Source organism: Acinonyx jubatus, chromosome C1 (genome assembly GCF_027475565.1).
Source record: "Acinonyx jubatus isolate Ajub_Pintada_27869175 chromosome C1, VMU_Ajub_asm_v1.0, whole genome shotgun sequence".
Taxonomy (NCBI): domain Eukaryota; kingdom Metazoa; phylum Chordata; class Mammalia; order Carnivora; family Felidae; genus Acinonyx; species Acinonyx jubatus.
Window position 1 is genome coordinate 102,516,659 of NC_069381.1, and position 21,426 is coordinate 102,538,084.

At 43.2% G+C, this 21,426-nt stretch overlaps 1 protein-coding gene and 1 long non-coding RNA gene across 2 annotated transcripts; one reads left to right on the top strand and one right to left on the bottom strand.

Moving 5' to 3' along the window:
- Positions 1-695: 695 nt before the first annotated feature.
- LIX1L (limb and CNS expressed 1 like) lies at positions 696-20,362 on the bottom strand. The gene is made up of 6 exons (XM_027051485.2): positions 19,974-20,362; positions 10,356-10,519; positions 7,731-7,871; positions 3,585-3,680; positions 3,219-3,296; positions 696-2,882 (listed from the first exon to the last, which is right to left on the bottom strand). Exons 1-6 carry the CDS (start codon positions 20,263-20,265, stop codon positions 2,640-2,642), a joined length of 1,014 nt encoding a protein of 337 aa, XP_026907286.1. The 5' UTR covers positions 20,266-20,362; the 3' UTR covers positions 696-2,639.
- LOC128313979 (uncharacterized) lies at positions 4,211-12,102 on the top strand. The gene is made up of 3 exons (XR_008295234.1): positions 4,211-5,174; positions 8,925-9,011; positions 11,436-12,102. It is a non-coding gene; the product is annotated as an uncharacterized LOC128313979 (long non-coding RNA).
- Positions 20,363-21,426: the final 1,064 nt, after the last annotated feature.

The window sequence follows — 21,426 nt, forward strand, 5'->3', positions numbered from 1 at the left end:
TCAACAGCAAGTGACTGATTAGATCATGGTAAAGAATGGACCTAAGGTTCTAATTTAAGTAACTGGGTAGATAATAATCCTAATAACAGATTTGGGGAGTCAAAGAAGAGCATGTATGAAATGGCTTTTATTTTGAATATGTGACTTCAGAGAGCTTGTGTCATAAATTCAGGTGGTGAGGGGCACCTGGGTGGCTCAGTCGGTTGAGCGACCGACTTCAGCTCAGGTCATGATCTCACTGCTTGTGAGTTCAAGCTCCACATGCAGCTCTGTGCTGACAGCTCGGAGCCTGGAGCCTGCTTCGGATTCTGTGTCTCTCTCTCTCTCTTTCAAAAATAAATAAACATTTAAAAATTTTTAAAAATAAGATAAATTCAGTTGGTGATGTCATGGAAATATAGATGTAAAAGCTCAAAAGGGTGAAAGAGATTGAGAATGGTGTATAAGATAGAGTTGAAGTCACCATGGTGAGTGAGTTCGCTAGTGGAAATGGGTAGAGCTTGAAAAGAAAGGGTCAGTGACAAAATCCAGGTTCCTCAAATGTCTGAAGGGGAAGCAGAATGCCTTCCCCCAACAGTACAATCTTATTTCTGCCACCCAAAAAATACTAATCAAAGTTATCTTTTAGTCTGTTTATAAAAGAAAGGGTCGTTTTAGAGCTCCTCTGATACATATTTCTTAAGAAAGAGTCAATCTGGCTCACTAGACAAAAATCTATTTTTAATTGTATAAAATTATACATATAAAATACATAGAAAGTAGTAAAAAGATAAGTAAAATCTTTAACAATGAAAGTGGACAGATCAGGGAACAATTTTTCTCCAGTTCTTTGGGATCTTAACTGGTTGTTACTTGAGAAAAATAATCCAGGAGGTGCAAAGGAGAAGTTCTTCCCACAACTCACACCCCTTTGCACTTCTCAGAGAAAGGAGCATAGGAGAAATGAGGGTTTATGATGTCTGGATTATAAATATCAATAAAAACTGGGTAGACATACCTGTTATTTAACATAGGAGCCTCTACTCCTACCCTACATGTGCTTCGTGGTATACAGAGATGGGACTTGGAGAATTCCAGGAGGTCCCTTTCAAGCACTAAAACAGTTGCTAGATTCCTTACCACTGATCCCATATGTACTGATCACCAAGATGATTTCAAAAGCAAAAAAGCTGATTTTCATCTTATCCCTGTCTGATCCAAAAGAGCAAATTGTGGCCTATTTCCTAACCTATTTCTAAAAACAAAGTGTATAATCATAGAATGGAAAGCCCAATTTTGCAGAAACAGGAAACGTCCCAAGCACATTTTAGAAAGTGCACCGAACTATAATATAGTATAAAGGAGTTTATAGAAACAAAGGGAAAACACATCTTTGAGAGACCTATAAAAAATTCTCCCAAAGAGGAATGCTTTAGCTGTACTCCAGATATTTCTCCCCTATTTCACCCAGGAGAGAGATTGGGGGTGGGAGGCGGAGAGTCTTAAAAACACAGTTGATCATGTAGTCTCTTTTCCCTCCTGCAGTCTCCCCAGGGTTCCAGTTAGGAAGTGCCATAATGCCAGTTGCAACTAATTTTCTTGATCAACTCCTGCTCTAATAACCAACGTGGAAGAAGAGGAAAGAAAAGAGAGAAAACAACTGTGAATCTATGGACATCAAAGGTAGCAAACAGCAGCAACTTTGTGGGAGAGAGAGGAACACAGCCCTCACCAAAGAGGACAAATAATGTTTCCAAAGAGCAACATGAAGGGAAGAGACAGAGTTGGGAAATATGTTTTCCCTCCTACCCATTTCTGCAGACAGGAAGGTTTAAACACAGGGCTCAGTGAAGCTGGGTGAGCAGAGAGGAGTGAAGAGGGAATATTGGAAGAGGCTTCAATGCTGATCCCTTCTGGAGCAAGAACACACCCGGGAAGCTAGTATGGTATCTATGCCCCAGAAGCAACTTAGGTGATAAACACCTAGTTTTGTGTTTATAATTCCTCTCTTCTTCCTGGGAAGTTTCTCAGGAATAATTTGAACAATGAGAAAGCAGCTGTCTACTTCCTTCCAAATTAATAAAGGAAGTCTCAAAATGAAGTACCGCTTGGAGGCAGAGGAAGAGTAAGGGAGTGGCGGGAAGCGGTTGGTGGGGAGTCTAGGCAAGGAAATGTCTAGTCACTGGAGGAACAGCTCAGTACTAAGTAGGCCCAACTCAAGATAAACTCAAGCCAAAGCCTTCATACTCGTACCCTGTTTGGAGTCCAAGAGAAAGCAGGAATGAGGTTGAGGGTGAGGGTGGGGCACACAGACCTTATTCAAACTGCCTGTTAGATTATAAGAACACTTTGTCAATCATTTTGTGCTATTGAAATGACTACACAGAGCTGGGAGTATAAGCACCAACAAAGCTCTGAAGACAGCCTGCTCTTTTTACAAAGTGGAATGGGGATGTTTCAAAGGAAACTACATCCAAAAACTAGAAGAAAAGGGATCTCTCAGCAAATTGGGATCTGAGTGTAGAATTTATACATATACATATATATATCTATATTTTAAAGTATAAAATTGAGAAAGTATATACAGAAATCATACTAAGTCTTAGAAAAGACATTATCAAAAAGAGCCTGGAGAGGATAGGGAGTATGTGCATGGACACCTAGCAGTTGGAGGAATGCATATTGCCCAACTGCCCAGCGGCCAGCAGGAGAATATCTTTCTTCTCCTTGTGGAAGCGCAGCTCCTTGCCTGCCAGCCGAGCTTCGTCCAGCTCCCGCTCAGTAGAGGCCAGCTCTCTAGACAGTGCCCCTGGCACACTCTGCTCCCGGCTCACCCAGTCCAATGCCATTTGATGGCGAATATCATCATCCAGGGCCCGGTGTGAATAATGAGCCAACACTTCCTGCAAGGGGAAAGGAAAATGAAGGTTACTGACAAAGTCAAGGTTCATACCAAATGGACCCAATGGGATGAGGAACTCTTAGCCTTGGAGTCCTAACTGAAGTCAGCACGTAAGTCCTTTAAGGAGATTCTTAAGGGAAACTTCCCCGTGGGGGAAGCAAGGCAGGCAAAAGAGCTACAGTTAAGATCTAAATAGGAAAGATGTTAGGAATGAAGAGGGTACTTTGAGGCTTTCAGGATTCACAACCTGGTAACTATAGGCCTGCTTATATCTAACATAACAGCCACCTCGAAATAGTCCTTCTGCAAGACTCCTCTCACAGACAGGGTCTCTTACCTGCCGAGAGCACTGTCTCTCCCTCATGGCCTTAAGGCTGCCATTCCAGTGCAGCAGCTGAAAAACTGTCATTAGTTCCTGGAGGAAGAAGACATGAAGTGCCAGAACAGTGATTTATATTGAGGGTTTGCATCACAATTACATGGGGGACCTTTTACAGAATGTATTTACGTAAGCATCTCTTATACCAACTCTGATGTGCCCTTCAGGGAAGGAAGGTATTTATATATTGAAAAATATTCTAACCTTCTCTCCCTTCCCTTCCAACTGATGATCAATGAGTTAGGGATTAGAAGGAAATATAATTAATATAATATAATATAATATATAAATGCAGGTTGATCCATGTTATGAGAGCCATAGTACCTGGAACTCCAACATTGACTTGCCCTTGTTGGATTCCAGCATGAATCGGAAGGCACCAATCCCTGTGTTTGGGTTGTCAGCTTCCTCCCTGTTGCCCTGTAACAGAGGAAAGGAAAAGACAAATAGATTTTCAATCAGGATTATCACCTCAAGCAGCACTGTCCTGTAGAAATATAACGCAAGCCCCCAATCTAATGTAACATTTTCTAGTTGCCACGTTAAAGTAAAAATAAACAGGTAAAATTAATGTAAGTAGCATGTTTTATTTAAGCTAATATATTCAAAATATAATTTAGCTATACTTAGCATAAAAATTTTTCATGAAATTTTTACATTCTTTTTCTTATACCAGGGTTTCAAAAGCTGAAGTCTCTTCCACATTTACAGCACATCTCAATTCATACTAGCCACATATCAGGTGTTTAACAGCTACATGTGGCTGGTGGCTATTCTGCTGGTCAGCATAGACCTAGAAGACTCCAAAGTCATCACACATATTAACTCAAGTGACAGAGGTCAATCTGATTTTCCCTATCTTACAAAGAGGGAACACTGAAACATAGAGAAGAACCCCGATTTAGCCAAAATAACAGAGTGAGTCCAACACACAGGATTGGACTAGGGAAACAGTAGGAGCCATAAAGCATAGTAAATTCTGGGTAGCAGTTTAGCCTCTTAGACATTTGGCTTGTGTGTTCCAGTGGTTACATGACCCTGTGGGGATAGAACTAAGATTCATTGCCTATGCAAACAAACAATACGGTATAGACTGGATCTCCTACTAATCTTGAGGCCTTGGGGAAGTCATTTAACCTCTCTGTTCCTGTTTCCTCATCTGTAAAATGGGAATAATCACAGATCTATCTCCTAAGATTGTTTTGAGAATTAAATAAGAAATTATTTAAAAAGGGATAAACGTGGTTTTAAAACTCCAATTATATAAAATGTGGTACATTATTATACTAGACTTGGTATCCAGTTACACAATCCAAATCCATTTTGGTACTGGCTTTGGTTTAGTGGTACTTGATGGCGGTTTAGTATTACTGGGGATAATTCCAGACCCTGGGGCTGGCTGGGACTTCTAAAATAAGGGCAGCTGCTATTTTTTTTTTTGGTCACCTTTTTGTCAGCCTGATCTAGGAAAATAAAACCAGGAGACTTCTGGGAACACAGGGACCCAACTTTCTCCTTCTACTTCCTGACAAGTTGCCTGATCTTTCTAGCCCATTCTGCACCACTGTCCCTGCTCCACACCTCCCAAGATTCTGCTCTCTTTGAGAAAGGGGACTAGGTAGAAGTGAGGAGCCAGTCAAGTTATATCCAAATTCAGTTTATTATGGGGCACTTCTCCATGGGGCTGTACTGTATATGTATTATAATAATTCCATGTGCTTAGTAAGTATACCATATGTGCTGGCTTATTTGTTTTCACTCTGCTAGAATCAACAAGAAGTCACACAAGATCAACCCATATTATTTTGTGGCTTATGAGAAGCAACATGCCAACCAGTAGTTAATCTTCATGGTGAAGCAAAGAACACAAAATTTGGATTTAAAAAAGAAAAGCTACAGAGAGGAAGGAAAAAGGTAACCTTCACTATTAGCATTTAGGGCCCTGAAGCAATTAACTTGTTTCATGGTTGCCTATAATCATTCAATATGGTACCTTATTCAGTACCTCCAGAGTTTTCCATGATATAGTACATAGAAAGTAATGATTATCTCTGTACAGCCAACTGGGGTATACAGAAGAAGCTGCGGGCAGAGGAGCCCATCTATCCCAGGCCTTGCTCTTGGACAGAGCATGAGCAGCGGAGGGGCAGAGAAAGAGAGGGAGACACAGAATCTGAAGCAGGCTCCAGGCTCTGAACTGTCAGCACAGAGCCCGAGGCGGGGCTCGAACTCACAAGCCATGAGATCATGACCTGAACCGAAGTCAGACCCCCAACTGACTGAGCCACCCAGGTGCCCTGAAATCAATGTGATTTGGAGTATGGCGATTCCACTGGGAAATTAATGAGCAATCTATTAAATTCTCAGTTTTGAGGGGTTAGGCAAATAGAAATATTGGCAGAGAATAAAAACAATTTGTTTCCTAAACACTTTGTAGTAGACACTGCTGGTGACTTAGCTGACATCTGTTTCCTTCTTCCTTACTATAGAACCTTAATCTTGTTCTACTACCTACCATCTCCCATGTATCTCCCTCAGGGAAGAGTGGTTTTATCCTCTAATTTCAGAGGGTAAATCCTAACCCATTTTGCTTGTAATTGGTTTTAAGGTGGGAATTCTGGCCATTAGGAAGTAGAAGGGAGGTCTACTGGCGGGTTTCTGGGAGAAGATTCCTTACTACTAAAGAGGTACTAAAAGAAGGTCTCAGGGCACCTGACTGGCTCAGTTGGTAGAGCATGCAACTCAATCTCAGGGTCTTGAGTTCAAGCCCCACATTGGGTGTGGAGCCTACCTACTTAAGAAAGAAAGAGAGAAAGAAAGATGGTGTCTTTCTGTCTTTGAATATGGTTACATCTGTATTTAATATCTGAAATTCTGTAGTCATCTTGCACCCTTGCATCTGAAGGGAGCCAGCTCAAGGACAAAGACAGTATCTAGAGGATGGCTGAATGGAGAGATGGAAAGACTTTGGCTAGTAGATGATGACATTCTTGATCCATGGAATCAACCAGCCTTGAAATCTTCTCTACTTCTGGACTTCCTGTCATGTTAGAGAGTAAATTTCCTTTCTTGGTGTATTCCCTTAAGTCAGTTTGAAGTAAGATTTTTCTATTACTTGCATCCAAAGGCATCAAAACAGGTAACACGTGCTAAGTGCTTAAATATATTCTCTTCTATCCAGTAATCCTACAGGTATAATTGTTACAGATGAGGAAATTGAGACTTAGATTAAGTAACTTGCTCAAAGCCACATAGCTAGTAGAACCATAATTTCAAAATGATGAATTCAGAGTCCATGCTTATAAGCATTGCTTTCTATAATCCAAACCAGTGTTTCACTTTATAATATATTAGGTGACTTAAGAGTGATAAATGTACTTTGTTAATTTAATTGGCTTTGATCAATATAAAAAATTGTTTTTATTCCTTGTAGATACTTCTGACCAGGGCAAAGAGAAATGGGAGGAAATCAGATGGGTAACAGAGGGAAGCCAACTTATTATCTAAAGTGTTCAACACTAATAAATACACAAACAGATAACTGAAGTGGTTTAGTATATGTAATTACATCTTAACTTCAAAGAGAACAGAAACAGAAAATTGGTCAGACTTTCACCCTATCACCCTATCAGTGAACTTGCGGGAAGGAAGAGAGAAGGCAGTGTTCATTTCCAGGATGCACCCCTAAGCTAGAAAATTCTGAGTCAACTTGGGTTCCAGTCTTGGCTCTACCACTTTCTAGCTACATCCCTTCAGGCAAAATTTCACTTCTATGTTTTTAGTTTCCTTATCTGTAAAACAGGGGTACTAATAGTTCTTATATCTCAGAGCATTATGGTGATGATCAAATGACATAAAATACACATAAATCCCCTGGAACAGTCCCTGACACAAAGTAAATACTCAATTAGGATTAGCTGTGATCATCATCATCCTCATTTGAAGGAACATTCTTTTGAAAGAGAGTAAAAAAATTACCCACCCCATTCGTGGAAAGGAAAAAAATAAAAACTAAGACACTGTATTATAAAGTGTTCTTTATTAATAGGAGAGGTCACGGAGATGAATGGCAATAAGAAAAGTCATAAAAATTAAAAAAAAAAAAAAAAAAAAAGAACAGTGAAGTAAGAAGGGAGTAAGGTCTTAAACCAAAATTGGGAAAAGCAAAATTCAAGCTCAGGTTTTATTTTGAAATATCTCTAAAATTCCACAAATCTTGAATTAAAGGTTTCTAGATACCAAAGAGATACAATGAAAGAGGCAAAATACCAACAAAAACATAAACATACACATAGAATCAGTGATTGAGACATAGGGAGCATGTAATATGCAAGATCGACAGAAAATAAATTCCTGTCTATACAGGAAAGAAAAGAAATCCCGCTCTGATTCCCAGTGATTTACAAGACTTCCCAGCCAGCCAGTTCTCCCATCCCCCACTTTCTTTTCTTTGAACTCCCTGTAACTTACATTGAAAGATGCCAGGGCCTCAGAGACACTCTTCTCAATGAACTCATCAGTGATTCTTCGGGAAGGGTGTTCATTAAACACAGAATTCATCAGTGCAATCTTTGCAGCACTCCGCCGGGCCTCAGCTTTTGTGGGGCAAAACTAGGCAGGACAGAGAGAGAGAAAATATGTATATATGTGTGTCTGAGAGAGAAAGGAAGGAACAGTGGGAGGGAAACATTAGGATAGAAGACACTTGGGTAGTCTTTGGAAAAATCAGTTTGTGCAGTACACCCTCCAAAGTTTGTTTTGTAAAATGGTTGAGGCATTTGGAAACATAATTTTGATTCAACATCCTGAAGTCATTAAGGAACTGGAGACGGCTATAGCTCATACCAAATTGAATGCAGAATGAGGAAGGCTGCTGAAGTCAGCATATAACCACTGGATATAAAAAATACGCCCGTTTCAACTGTCAACAGAATTAATTACTCAAAAGCCACAATCTGGCCAGCCTGTTAGAAATTTGTATCTTGCTCTCCTGTTCCATGCACAGGCAAGATTTCTTTTCATCCCTCTAGATAAGCTAGGCATAGAATAGGTCTTCTCTAGGTTGCTTCTGCACAGGAGGCCTCTAGTCTCTACCAGAAGTGCCCATCCAGGATTCTTGGACTTCACTTTTGGCTGTGAGCAGGCAGTTCCCCCACTAACGCAGTGAGTCAATGAGCTATCCCTGAGCAGAGCCCAAGGTCTGAAGAAGGAATGTGTAGTCTTTTCCCCCCAGGGGAAGCAAGGAGGAGAGGGGTAGCAAGGAGAAGGAAAGCTGACCTGAACAAAGCAAGAAAATACTAAAAGTTAATTCATGTTTTTTACATTGTCTCCAACATAGGTATCATAGCCCAAGGCTGATTTTCAGAAGTCTTAAATCACTCAACCTCAAATCCCCATAGTATTTGTTTATATAATTCATCATCACTGGCTGCCTCAAAGGCCTGTGTCTCCTGTCATTTATGATTAGGGTCAGAGGAAAGGAAGAAACTAATGTTATGGCTTTTAAAAGTAGACCAGGATATGTTCACTACTTAACCACCTTAATATCAATAACTCCCGATTTTCTTTAGCTGACAGGTGTCTCTGAGACAGAATATGGAGCTTGGTACATTAACCCTAAGTTGTCTTCTGCAATTTCTCCATTCCTACTTCTCTGTTCACTAGGCTGCTGCTCATTCTATAGTATGGTATTGTTCCTGAAAGATCATCCATCCATGAAGAAAACCACCAGGAGAAATTTCACCTGCCAAAGTGGGTATAGAAGACACAAGCTAAAACAGGCCAAGATAGATAGTACTGTTCTTTGGGGGGAAATAACAGAAATCAAATGACTGTAATGATCCAATTATGGGCATCACCATAAAATTATCAAATCTTTATTTAACAATAAGATGAGGTGAGAGAAGGAAGGGGAGACCTTATTCTCTAGGAGAGAAAGAAGAAACATTAGTCGTCCTAAGCATATATTTATTTCTCTGAAATTGTTGGGGTTCTGAGGGGAAAAAAATTGGTCACCTTATTTGAAATGAAGCCTCTTCAGGACTTTTCTGTTTGAGGTAGGAACTGAACTGCAATGGCCCTGTTTCATGCCACAGATTTATTAAATGTCTACTCTTTACTGTGTGCTGAGTGGGTGGTAAAGATCTAAAACTGACTGAGAAAGAAGACAGACATAATCTCTACCCCCATGGAGCATAATCCACTAGGTGAAATAATTATGATATGTCATGATAAGTAACATGATAAGGGAAGTTCAAGGTGGCACATAGCAGGGGTTATACCTTTGTCTAAGGGTTATGAACAGAACAAAATGTCTATTATCTTCTCTAAATTCCTATTCAGACTCTATATTGACATCTCAGAAGGCTACCTTCCTATGGTCGATGTAAAAAATCCATCTTTGATGATAACATTCACACTAGTCAAATTTCTTCTTACCCTATAATAACAACCAGTCTCCATCATCATATATCACAGCTCTTTTGTATAATTGTAGAATGCTAGCACTAAAAAGACTTTAGAAATAATCTAACCTATCTCCTTCATCTTATAGATGGGGAAACTGAGGCCCAGAGAATTTACCTGACTTGCCCTGCTGGCGGCGGGAAAGGGGGGGGGGCGGGCAGGGGGGATGAGAATTTGGATCTTCTAATTCTTAGATGAATACTATTTCCACCACACATAATCCCTCCACTTTGGCCTCTTAAAGAACACAAACATTGCTTTCTTGAGTAATTTGCCTATGAAAAAGTACGGGGGATAAGGAATATTACTCTGTGTTCTCAAAAAGAGATGGCAGGAAGTTGGACAGATTAGAACATGGGGCAGGTGCTGGTAGTCTGGATATACTAAGGGCGTATTCATAACTGCTCAAATTCAAAGTGGGTGTGAGTTTTCGTAGGCTGAAAGAAAAGCCACTGAGGTTCTTTTGTGGTTAAATGAGCCTCAGATGCTGATCAGAATGATCTGCCCAGAATTGGTTTCAGGTCCTCAAATATGTGATTTCTGACAGAGATTTAATGGCCAAAGTGATGGAGAAAACCACCGCTAGCACCTAAGCATTTCTCCTTGCTACTGCCACCTTGGAACTCTTACCTGGAAGCTCCCAAAGCAACTTCCCCCGGGCAGAGTGACGTAGCAGACATAAGGAGGGCTGTTGGAGGGAACCATTTCATAAACCACCAGAGCCCCGTTCTTCAAGTCTGCCCCACGGGACTGCTTCATCTGCCAGAATTCCTGAAGTGCCTCCACCACATTCACTGCAAAAGAGAAGCAGTTAAGTTCAGCAATGAGAACACCTCGAAAGTAGTTCTGTGCTTCCAAACAGTATCTGTATCCTATACTGACATGAAGGGTCTGACCTGCCCTAGCTCCTTACTGCTTAAAAGCATTTAAACTTATAAACCTAGACTCTGATTAAGGCATTTGCACAGGAAGACCAGAGGATGCCTGGCCTCCTACACCACCTCTCTAGTTCACATTTTGGTTAGTCCTAACACCAAAGCAGAATAACTTAAATATTGGAGGCAGAGTTTCCAGGTCAGCAGACCATTATCCCCACCTGATGAAGTGCAAGTGATCATTCCACAATTGGTCAGGTGGCCTAGAGTAATAAACACCAGCACGAGAAGTGCGTTTACTGAACGCTTCCTGTGTGTCATGCACTGCCTTAAGTGCTTTACCTATTTAATCACAAAAACCTTATGAGGCAGGTACTTTTATTATCCCCATTTTACAGATGAGTGAAATGAGACATAGAGAAGTTAAATGACTTGCCCAAGGGTATAATAGCGAGAAAGTAGCAGAGCAAGAATTCAAACCCACGCTGTCTTGGTTCCAGAGTCAATGTTCCTAAACCTCATGTGATACTGCCACTCAAGGAAATGTGGTCCTTCTAGCCATTCTCAAACCTGTGCTTCTGGTGAGCAAACCCATAGCCAGATTCCTTTTCCATCTTGGAATTTTATATGTTATACACACACACACACACACACACACACACACACACACAGTGTGTGTGTGTGTGTGTGTGTGTGTGTGTGTGTGTGTGTGTGTGTGTGTGTGTGTGTTTGAGCATGAATTTCTCTTCTGAGGATTTCCCTAGGTTTAAGTGGTTTTTGGAGGAACTGTATATTGGGAGACTCTCCTTCACAGGTCTCTTGTGGTCCTTTCCAGCTTGCTGGGTATGCCAAGATTTCAAGGACTTGGCTGCTCTTTACTTGGGCCATTTCTCAGGATTGTGTTTGCAGCAAGAAACCCAAGGGATGAGGTAACATCTCCCTCTGGGACAAAGAACAAGCCTGCTTACTGACTACAATGACATGGCAGGTTCCCGCAGCTCAGCATTCTTCTTCTGTAATGTGACCTATGGCCTGTGCAAGCATCCACCTGAGCCCTTCACGTCAGACTTGGGAGGCAAGGGGAACTGATGCAAACAAATCTGATGCTTATGCTACCTGTTGTATTATGAGCAATAAAGTCCTTTGTCTCTGACCCAGAAGTCTCTTGACTTCTGCCACTTCTAGCAAATAGTAGCCAGCTAATGTATTAGGGTAAAATCAAACCCCAGACTCAAGACTGTGTTCCAGAATAGTTCCCCTCATCCCTCCATAATTGGGCAAAATCATTGCACAAATATGTATGGAGAACCTACTCTGTGTTAGACTATGTGCTGGATGCTAGGCTACAATAGTGAACAAAACCATACCTGTTCCTCTTCCTTATGCAGTTTACAACCTAAAGAAGAAGTGAGAGGGGTGCCTCGGTCGCTGAGTCAGTTAAGCATCCAACTCTTGATTTCGGCTCAGGTCACGGTCTCATGATTCATGGGATCCAGCCCCACATCAGGCTCCTGACAGTGTGGAGCCTGATTGGGATCCTCTCTCTGCCCCTCCCCACCTCCCCTGCTTGTGTGCTCGCTTGCACATGCGCATGCTCTCTCTCTTAAAATAAATAAGTAAACTTAAAAAAAATTAAAAACCCCGTCCATTAAAAATAATAATAAAACAAAGAGGGAGGGGGTGCCTGGGTGGCTCAGTCAGTTAAGCGTCTGACTTCGGCTCAGGTCATGATCTCGTGGTTTGTGAGTTCAAGCCCCATGTCGGGTTCTGTGCTGATAGCTCAGAGCCTGGAGCCTGCTTCGTATTCCGTGTCTCCTCCTCTCTCTGCCCCTCCCATGCTCATGCTCTGTCTCTCTCTGTGTCTCAATAATAAATAAACGTTAAAAAAAAAAAAGAGGGAGAGAAAGAGATTAACCAGATATCTCAAGCAAATGAAAAATTGCAACTGTGATCAGTGCTATAAAGGAGTCTGGTAGATGGGAAAGGTCATAGGGACTTCTGACCTCATGGAGAAGGCCAAAGAAAGCTACCCAGCCAAGGTGATATTTAAGTGCAGATATGAGTATCAATTCACTAGGCAAAAAGGTAAGAGAAAGAGTTCTAAACAGAAGGAATAACACACACAAAGGGTCTGTAGCAGCAGAGAAGACAGCAAATAAAGGGAACAGTGTGGCTCAAAAAGTGAGAGCAAGGGAAAGGGTCGTGCAAGATAAGATTGCAAAAGGAAGCAGGAACCAGACCAAAGTGGACCTTGCAGGCCACACTAGAGTAACGGCTTTATCTTAACAGCAGTGGGAAGCCACTGAAGGGCTTAAGACAGAAGGAAGGATGAGATCAGTTTTCCTTTGGAAAGAATCACTTTGACTTTAGGGTTCCAGACATTACAAGTGGCTTTAACAAAAGCCTCATAATAATAAATGATCAAATGCCTTCTTCAATATCTTCCAACATGACCACTCTCTACTCTCAGTTACAAGGACTCATTCATTCTTTTATATTGTGTTAGTTTAGGTCTGCCAAGGAGAAGACACCAAGTTGGGATAAACATGCAAGAGATTTATTGGAAAGGAAGTAGGAGAAGGGAGAAGCTTCAGACCCAGATTGAAGGTCTGACAGCTATGGAAGGGGGGTGGGAAAGAAGGTCTGGATATGAGAGTCGCAGCTGGCAGTGCATTTCCAAGAAAGGTTTGGCCAGGCCAGTGGGAAGTCCCCAAGCCGGAGAAATCCCACATTGTACCAACATGTGCCTGAGTTAGTGCCCCTGCTGGGCTCGGTCGCTGACTGAGGGCAGCCTGCAGGATGTGTGGCCTCGGTGCACATGAGGTGATGGACACAGAGGGGACAGCAGCTTAAGGCTGCCAGTCAGTTATGCCCCTGCAGCAGAAGATATGAATAGCACATTTTCATGGCTGCCACACACACATTAGGCAGAAAGTGTGAGCACTTAATATGTACATAGCTCTCTATTCTAAGCATTAGGGACGCAAAGGTGAATAATACAAATCCCCAGCCAGCGAGGTGTCTCAAACCTAGTGGCCAGTAATAACTGGTATTTCCCTGCTCTGCAACTGAAGCAAGCACTCCCTGCACCAGCCAGAGCTTGAAAGCCGCGCAAGCTCTTTCCTAACACCCTATATTTAACTGACTTTTTAGAATGTTCATTCTTCCATTAAAAGGCAGCATTAAAAGGAAACTCTGTCTTTCCCACCCTTAGTTTTGGCAGGGCTCTTCAGAGGTCACTGCTGCCCAGAAAGCTTAGCCATCTTTGTTCTTTCCATTGAGATCTTTTCAGCCCCAGTTCCCTCTTTGAGACAATTTAGCACAATGCGTTGGGTGACAGCTCTCCTGACATGCAAACAACAGGGAGAATATTGAAATAAAGAGAAAGGGGAGGAAACCATTGTAAACGGGAAGATCCTATGAAAAAGCATATGTCCATTCTGATATCCAGTTAAATCTCTCTTGGTACACAGTGCAGGACTAGTTTTTAACGATTATTCAAAGCCAAAGGAGATAGGGAGTCTTATGTCAGAAATGGATGAAATGGGAAATTGGGCAGAATTAAACGATCGGGAGAAAAGCAATGAACTGTGATCTGCATTTGAAACACCTCACAGGCTCTTTGATTTTTAGAGCTGACAGGGACTTCAGAGATCATCTAGTCCAATTCAGGCCACAGAAGGGGAAATGACCTGCTTGAGGTCACACAGCTGTGACAGAGCTAGAGACTGAATGTGTAAGACATCCTGATGCCAATTTGGTCCAAGACCCGGTCCATGGTTGAGCCTCATGGGAATTCACAAGCTCCCTAAAACCCACAATGAAGTCACGTGTGTGTGTGTGTGTAGAGTATGTGGTGGGGGAGAGGGCGCCCATAGGTTTTATCAGATTTCCAGTGAGGAACCATGCATCTAATGGTTTACATGAGGATGCTTAAAGAACTGTGACGTGCGAGGGTTAGCAATGACCAAGGCGTACACATCTGACACCTACAATTGCTTTTTAGGAGTCACTGGAGGATGCTGGACTAAAAGAGACAAGAAAGACCAAGATAGGTACATTTAAAAAAAATTTTTTTAATATTTATTCATTTTTTGAGACAGAGAAAGAGAGAGAGAGAGAGAGAGAGAGAGAGAGAGAGAGAGAGAATGAGTGGGGGAGGGGCAGAGAGAGGGAGACACAGAATCCGAAGCAGGCTCCAGGCTCTGAGCTGTCAGCACAGAGCGTGACATGGGGCTCGAACTCACAAACCCATGAGATCATGACCTGAGCTGAAGTCGGACGCTCAACCGACTGAGCCACCCAGGCACCCCAATAGTGAGGTATATTTAAGTGTTTGTACCATGATGTTGAACAATAACAAAAAGAATAATTTTGGTTTTGGTCCTTAGGAGATAAAATATTAATGTTGAAATGGGATGAGAGGTACAGACTGTACAACTGTCATACAGTGAAATCATTAAACCAGAGTGAAACCATTAAAACAACACATGAAATTACATTAAAAAAATTTATATCATAAAAATAAATACAATGTTGTGGTGAGAGAGCACGAATAAATAGCTAATGCAGGGGTGCCTGGGTGGCTCATTTGGTTAAGCGATCAACTTCGGCTCAGTCATGATCTCAAGGTTAGTGAGTTTGAGCCCACATCCGGCTCTCTGCTGTCGGTGCCAAGCCCACTTTGGATCATCTGTCTCCCTCTCTTTTTGCCCCTCCTGCACGTGCATGGACACATTCTCTCTCTCTCTCTCTCAAAAATAAATAAACATTTTTTAAATAGCTAATACAATTGAGAGATGAATGAGAAGATTCTCCCTGATCATACAGGATGGCGAGAATAGGTTGGCCCAGCTTAATTCACATTATTTTGAAGATAGGGAAGCTGGTTAACAATATCCCATCTGATGCTTCCTATTTTCAACTTGTAGAACATGCCCCTGAATAGCCAATAGTGCATAAACTCCTTGGAAGGAAGGGATTGCAAGATGACAGTGACTTTAGGAGAGGACTATGGTAGGCTGAAAAATGCCCCCTACTAAGAGGTCCATGCTGTGATCCTTAGAACCTGTGAATGTCACCTCAGGTGGCAAAAACTTTATAGAGGTGATTAAGGATCTTGAGATGGGGTGATTAACCCAGATTATCTGGGTGGACCCTAAATGCAATGACAAGCGTCTTTCGGGAAGGAGAACTGATGAAGCACAGAAGAAGAGAGGGCAGTGTGAACACAGAGGCAGACATCAGAGTGATGCTGTCACAAGCCAAGGATGCTGGCAGCCCCCGGAAGCTGGAAGAGGCAAGGTCACAGTTTCTTCCCTAGAGCCTTTGGTGGGGGTAGGGGAGCACAGACCTGCTGACACCTTGATTTTGGTCCACTGACACCGATTTTGGACTTCTCACCTCCAGAACTGTGAGAGAATACATTCCTGTTGTGTTAATCCCCCAGATGTGAAATAATTTGTTAGAATGGCTACAGGAAATCAACACAGGTCTAATCCAACATCCCCCAAATTGGAAATATCCAGGCTTTTAACTCCATAGTCACTTATCAGCGAAGAAGCTGTGGTTCTGAGGAAAAGGAATGACGACCAAACAGAAAATACCACACAAGATTCATTCGTTCAACGTAGTGGAGTAAGTAGCTGGGCAGAACGTCCAATCACGTAACCATACTGTGATATCAAGGGAGAGCAACAATTTCAAAGATACAGGTTTGAAGAGGGCAATCCAGAAGTTACAGAGCAAGGAAAGTGACTTGGTCATTCAGTCAATCATGCCAGTTTTAGAGACTGCCAGCTGTCCACATCAGAAGGGGAGTACATGCCATGCGTAAAAAGGGGCAAAGGCAATGGCAATGCTACCAATACCCATCATCTGCAGTTTTCAAAGGGTTTCCAAATGCATAATAATAGCAACCACCACTGAATCCTAACTGCGCGCTGTGTGGTTTATGCTCATTACCTCATTTAATACGCACAAAACTATCAAGGTAAGTGTTATAATACCCATTTTTCAAACAGTGAACAAGCTGGGGCACCTGGCTGGCTCAGTCAGAAGGGCAAGCAATTCTTGATCTTGGGGTTGTTAGTTTGAGCCCCACACTGGGTGTAGAGTTTATTTAAAAAATCAGATCTTGAGGAGCGCCTGGGTGGCTCAGTCTGTTGAACGTCTGACGCTTGATTTTGGCTCAGGTCACGATCTGCTCTCTCAGTTAGTGGGTTTGTGTCCCACATCCTTCTAGCTCTGCACTGACAGTGGGAAGCCTGCTTGGGATTCTCTCTCTCTCTCTCTCTCTCTCTCTCTCTCCTTCTCTCTCTGCCCCTCCCCCGCTTGTGCTCTCTCTCAAAATAAATAAACTTTGATAAAAGAAAAACATTAAAAAAAAAAAAGTGAACACGTTAAGGAACAGGCCACAGTGTCAGAACCAGGATTTAGAACCAATGTTTGCCTTACAGCTAACCCTCTTTCTGGTGCACTATCCTGCCTTATTGTACCATTAACCTTCACACATACTCTGTGAAGTGGACTGTGAGCTCCATGAAGATAGGGACTCAGTATCTGTCTTGTTCACCACAGCATCTGGTGGTCAATAAATATTTGTCCAATGAATGGAACAGATGAGGCCTAGAGAGATTAAGCAATTTATCCAAGATCACACAGCCACTGTTTGGCAGGGCCAGGTTCTCTGATTCCAAACCCTGTGCACCACAAGCTGATTAAAATCCTACAGCATACTGAGTTATGTGTGTATCTTGGGTGGAGATTGAGGGTGGAGGGGGGGGGAAAGGTATAGGACAGATGGGTGAAATAACAGAAGAGTTTTGTTTTGGTTTTTGTGTTTTTAAAACAAATGCTGAGGTCCCACATGCATGCTGGTAAATCTAAAGACTGTGACTAGAAAAGGTGATCTGGGAGCAGTCAAGAAGAAGGTGAAGGATATGAATTGAAGATGATACAGTAAAGCATTCCTGGATCAGATAATGGCCTGGGCAAAGATCAAGGTGAATTATATTCAGGGGAATAGGGCCAGCCCCAAATACCGGGCCATCAGTCACAAGGGTATGTGGGTACATACCCTATTTTTTTTTTTTTGCCTATTAATCGAAGCAGAATAAGTGATTCCATGTGGTGAAGGACTTCTGAGCCAAATCGGCAGAGAGTTGGCTTGCCTGAAGCTGAATTATCTGCCAAACTCTCCCAAAGTACTGGCTGGACACCCAGACTGGAAATGAGAAACTCGGGAATAATGAGGAGTGTGGTGGGAGGTAGGGAGGTTGGAAGAAGGAGTCTGAAGCCTGACTGATTGCTCTTTGTCAGTAAAATCCCCTTGCTTCTTCATCCTGTCTAAGGAAATGAAAAAGTTTTTACAGTACTCTCAGTTTAGATGCCAAACCAGAGGCTTTCCAGGTAACACCAACAAGAAAGAGGGCACACTCCTCTACAATTCTAATAAATGCCTGTAGGTTTCCAAGAGGAAGGGTTCATTTTAGGGTGATTGCCCCTTATGCCCAGAGGCAAAGACCTTCCCTTGGTCTCAAATAGACTGGAAGCAGCAGCAGGACAATAGCTGATGGCAGTTCCATCACGAGGCCCTGTTAAATCTCGGAATTAAACTAGACAAACAACTATATCCCATCATGATGAATTTCAGAAGCACATGCATTTACATTCCCAGCACCTAGCAGAGTGCCAGCCCCAGGGTAGGAGTTCAAAATGTTGAAGAACCAAAGGAAACTGATGGTAAACGTATCACTAGGCACATAGAGCAAAATGGATCTAAAAATCTGATTTCATAGGAATCTTTGGATCTACACTGACAGAATCTAAGAATGGGAGAAAATGAGATGTGTTCTTTCAAGGATATATGAACCAATAAATTTGAGGTAATACTCATCATTTTAAGGTACCCATCATGTGTCAGGTGTGCAATATCTCATTTAACCCCCTAATAACCCTTGAGGAAACTGCAGCTTGGTGAGGTTAAGTCACTTCCCCCAAAACATAACTGGCAAGTGACAGAGATTTAGTTTGGGATTTAACCCACACTTGTCTGCCTCTGAAACCCGCGTAAGCTCTTTTCACTACACTTTCATAGGGAAGTGGAAAAAAGGCATTACAGTCTACAAAGAGAGCCCTGCAACCTTTCTTTGCATTATTGTTCAACTAGAAGGTTAGAGATATAGTCACTTTCAGCTGAGGCAGGATTTAACCAAGCAGAAAAAAGTGATGTCTCAGAAACTCCAGACCTAAATTCTGTATCCCACACCCTTCACTATATTGTGTTACTTGTTACACTATAAATCTGGAGCTCAAACTCAGGAAATTCTGCACTGATTAAACAAAAACAACAAAGAAAATCCTCACAGTCCCTTTCTCAGAAACCCTAGAAATTAGGCATCTGTAAGATGAAGATTTCTAATGGAAATAGGGTTTCTGCCTGGCTCATTTCCACAGAATTTAACATTGAGAGAGCCAAAGCCTGGGATTTATCCTCAGTTTCTGGGAAAGGGCCAGGAAAACAGAGCCAGACAGACAGAGAGGCCAGAGTTGTGAGGCTCCGTACTTAAAAAGACACCAAAGTGAGGTACTAAGTCACAGGAGGCTGGTATGGGCTCAATGGTATGGTTCCAGATTTAAAAGCACAATTTTAAGTGACTTGTGAAGGCACTACCTAAATCCCCCAGCAATTCTGAAGCTGCACTGGAAATTTCAGGGTGCGGGGTAAGTAAGAAAAGAATTCAAAAGTCAAGGTTAAGGAGATAGATGGAGGGGCACCTGGCTGGTTCAGTCATTGGAGCATGTGACTCTTGATCTGGGGGTTGTGAGTTCCAGCTCCATGCTGGGTATAGAGATGACTTAAAAAATAAAAATCTTTAAAAAGAAAGATTAAGTAGGTGGGATAAATTAATGGGGGGGGGGGCAGGAATTGCTGAGATCACAGAAGAAAGGTTGAGAGGGTGAGAAATGCCTTGGATCTGAGATAAAAGATAGGATCCTACACAATGGGGACGGGTCCTCAAAGGCAAAGAGATGTTAAGGTATTAAGCTACAGGAAGAATTCCATTTCTGAAGGAGAAAAGGTTGGGAAGAAAAGAGGGTTGTTATTTGTAAAAAGGGGTTCCTGGAGAATATAGTAGTACCTCAATAAAGAGGAGGCGGGGAGAGGTGTGTATAACTGAGAGAGAGAGAGAGAGAGAGAGTGTGTGTGTGTGTGTGTGTGTGTGTGTGTGTGTGTGTGTAGCCCAGAAGGAAACTCCCCAAAAGGAAATGCATGTGAGGGCTCTGCGCCAGGAAAAGCGATCCAGAGGACTATGGGAGCAAGGCTCCTCTACAGAGGGTGTCCCGCAGGAGGCCAGAGCCGCAGACTCACCTCGGCCATAGCCCTGCGTGTGCTTGGCGAAGCTCCTCACCACGGCCTCCACGGCCTCCCGCAGCACCGCGGGGCTGCCGGCGGAGCCCGGGGGCAGCGGCAGCCCCGGGGCCCCGGACAGGAGCAGGGGCGGCGGGGGCGGCGCGGGGGGCGGCGGTGCGGGCGGGGGGCCTGCCGGGGGTGTGGCGGTGGCAGCCGCGGCCCCAGTCACTCCGGGCCGAAGCGCTCGCAGAGTGCCCCTCCCGCTGGTGCCCACTCCGGGCTGCAGCCGCTGTGCTCGCATCGTCTCCATCCCGTCCGCCGGTGGAGCAGTGGCCCCGACCCTGCCAGCCTGGCGAGCTGAAGGTCCCAGCCACCCCCCGCCAGCGAGAGCCCAGGGACTGAGGCGGTGCCGCAGCCCCGCCGTCAGTCAAGCGGGGGCGGGGACGAGCCAGGTCCTCTACGAATCGGCAGAGACTGGGCGGGAGCTGGAGGGCTCCACTCCGCCATAGGCAAATTAGGGAGGAGGGCGGAGGTTCTGAGCAACCAATTGCAAAGAGACAAAGCGATACTCTGTTTAAGGGAGAAGCTTATCCTGGGCGCTCCGTTGGGAGTCCTGTGGGGAGTTCTGGAAAGCAAGTCAGACCCCGGGGGCGAGGCTTGGGTGCGGGGAAGGCCCGGATGCCAGGCTGAGGAGAATTGTATGTAGACAGAGTGAGAGGATTCCTAGGGATCATTTGTCCAACGATTTCATTTCATAAATGTAGATGAGGAAACAAGACTCAGGAGTTACTCCCCGCTTCTACCTTTCCAAGATCACATGCAACGGGTTGGGGAGCTAAAACAAGGAAGGACATTTAATGAGCATACACTTACTCTACGTCAGACACCATGCAATGCACTTTAAGTGCAGTGTCTTACTTAATCACAATGACTAACTAGAGTTTATTATTTTACAGATAAGGCAACGGACACTCAGAGAGGCTAGATACATTGCCCAAAATTAAAGCTAGGAGATGGCAAAGAGGGATTCAAACATCGGTCTTCTGATTCCCAATACTTTGATCTTTTAGTTATACCACACATCGTTAGGTAATTTTCTGACTTCACCTATTCTAAGTTGGGAGAAACAGTAAGGAAGAGTGGAATGGGCCGCTCCCTTAACCTCCCATTAGAGCGAGGAAGAACTGGAAGATATGCAGAAATCAGAAAACCGAGAAGTCTAAGGGGACAGATTAAGACAATTATCCTTGTTCATGACCTGTCAGGCTGGGTTCCTCTGATTACTCTTACACACACACACACACACACACACACACACACACACACACACACTACACATCCTTTGTCAGTAGACCATCATGCCATTTTTACCTAGGTGAAGCTATACTTCTCTCCATCCACTCCCCTGCAGTGGCTCAGGATGGGGAAATGAAAGTCAGAAGTAGAAAAAAAAAAATGGATGAAACGCACC

Coding starts and splice junctions, on each gene's coding strand:
- LIX1L (XM_027051485.2), bottom strand. CDS start 20,265: ATGGAGACGATGCGAGCACAGCGGCTGCAGCCCGGAGTGGGCACCAGC. Junction 3,681..7,730: donor AGGCCCTGGCATCTTTCAAT/GTAAGTTACAGG, acceptor CCTCTGTTACAG/GGCAACAGGGAGGAAGCTGA. Junction 3,297..3,584: donor AGTCAATGTTGGAGTTCCAG/GTACTATGGCTC, acceptor TTCTTCCTCCAG/GAACTAATGACAGTTTTTCA.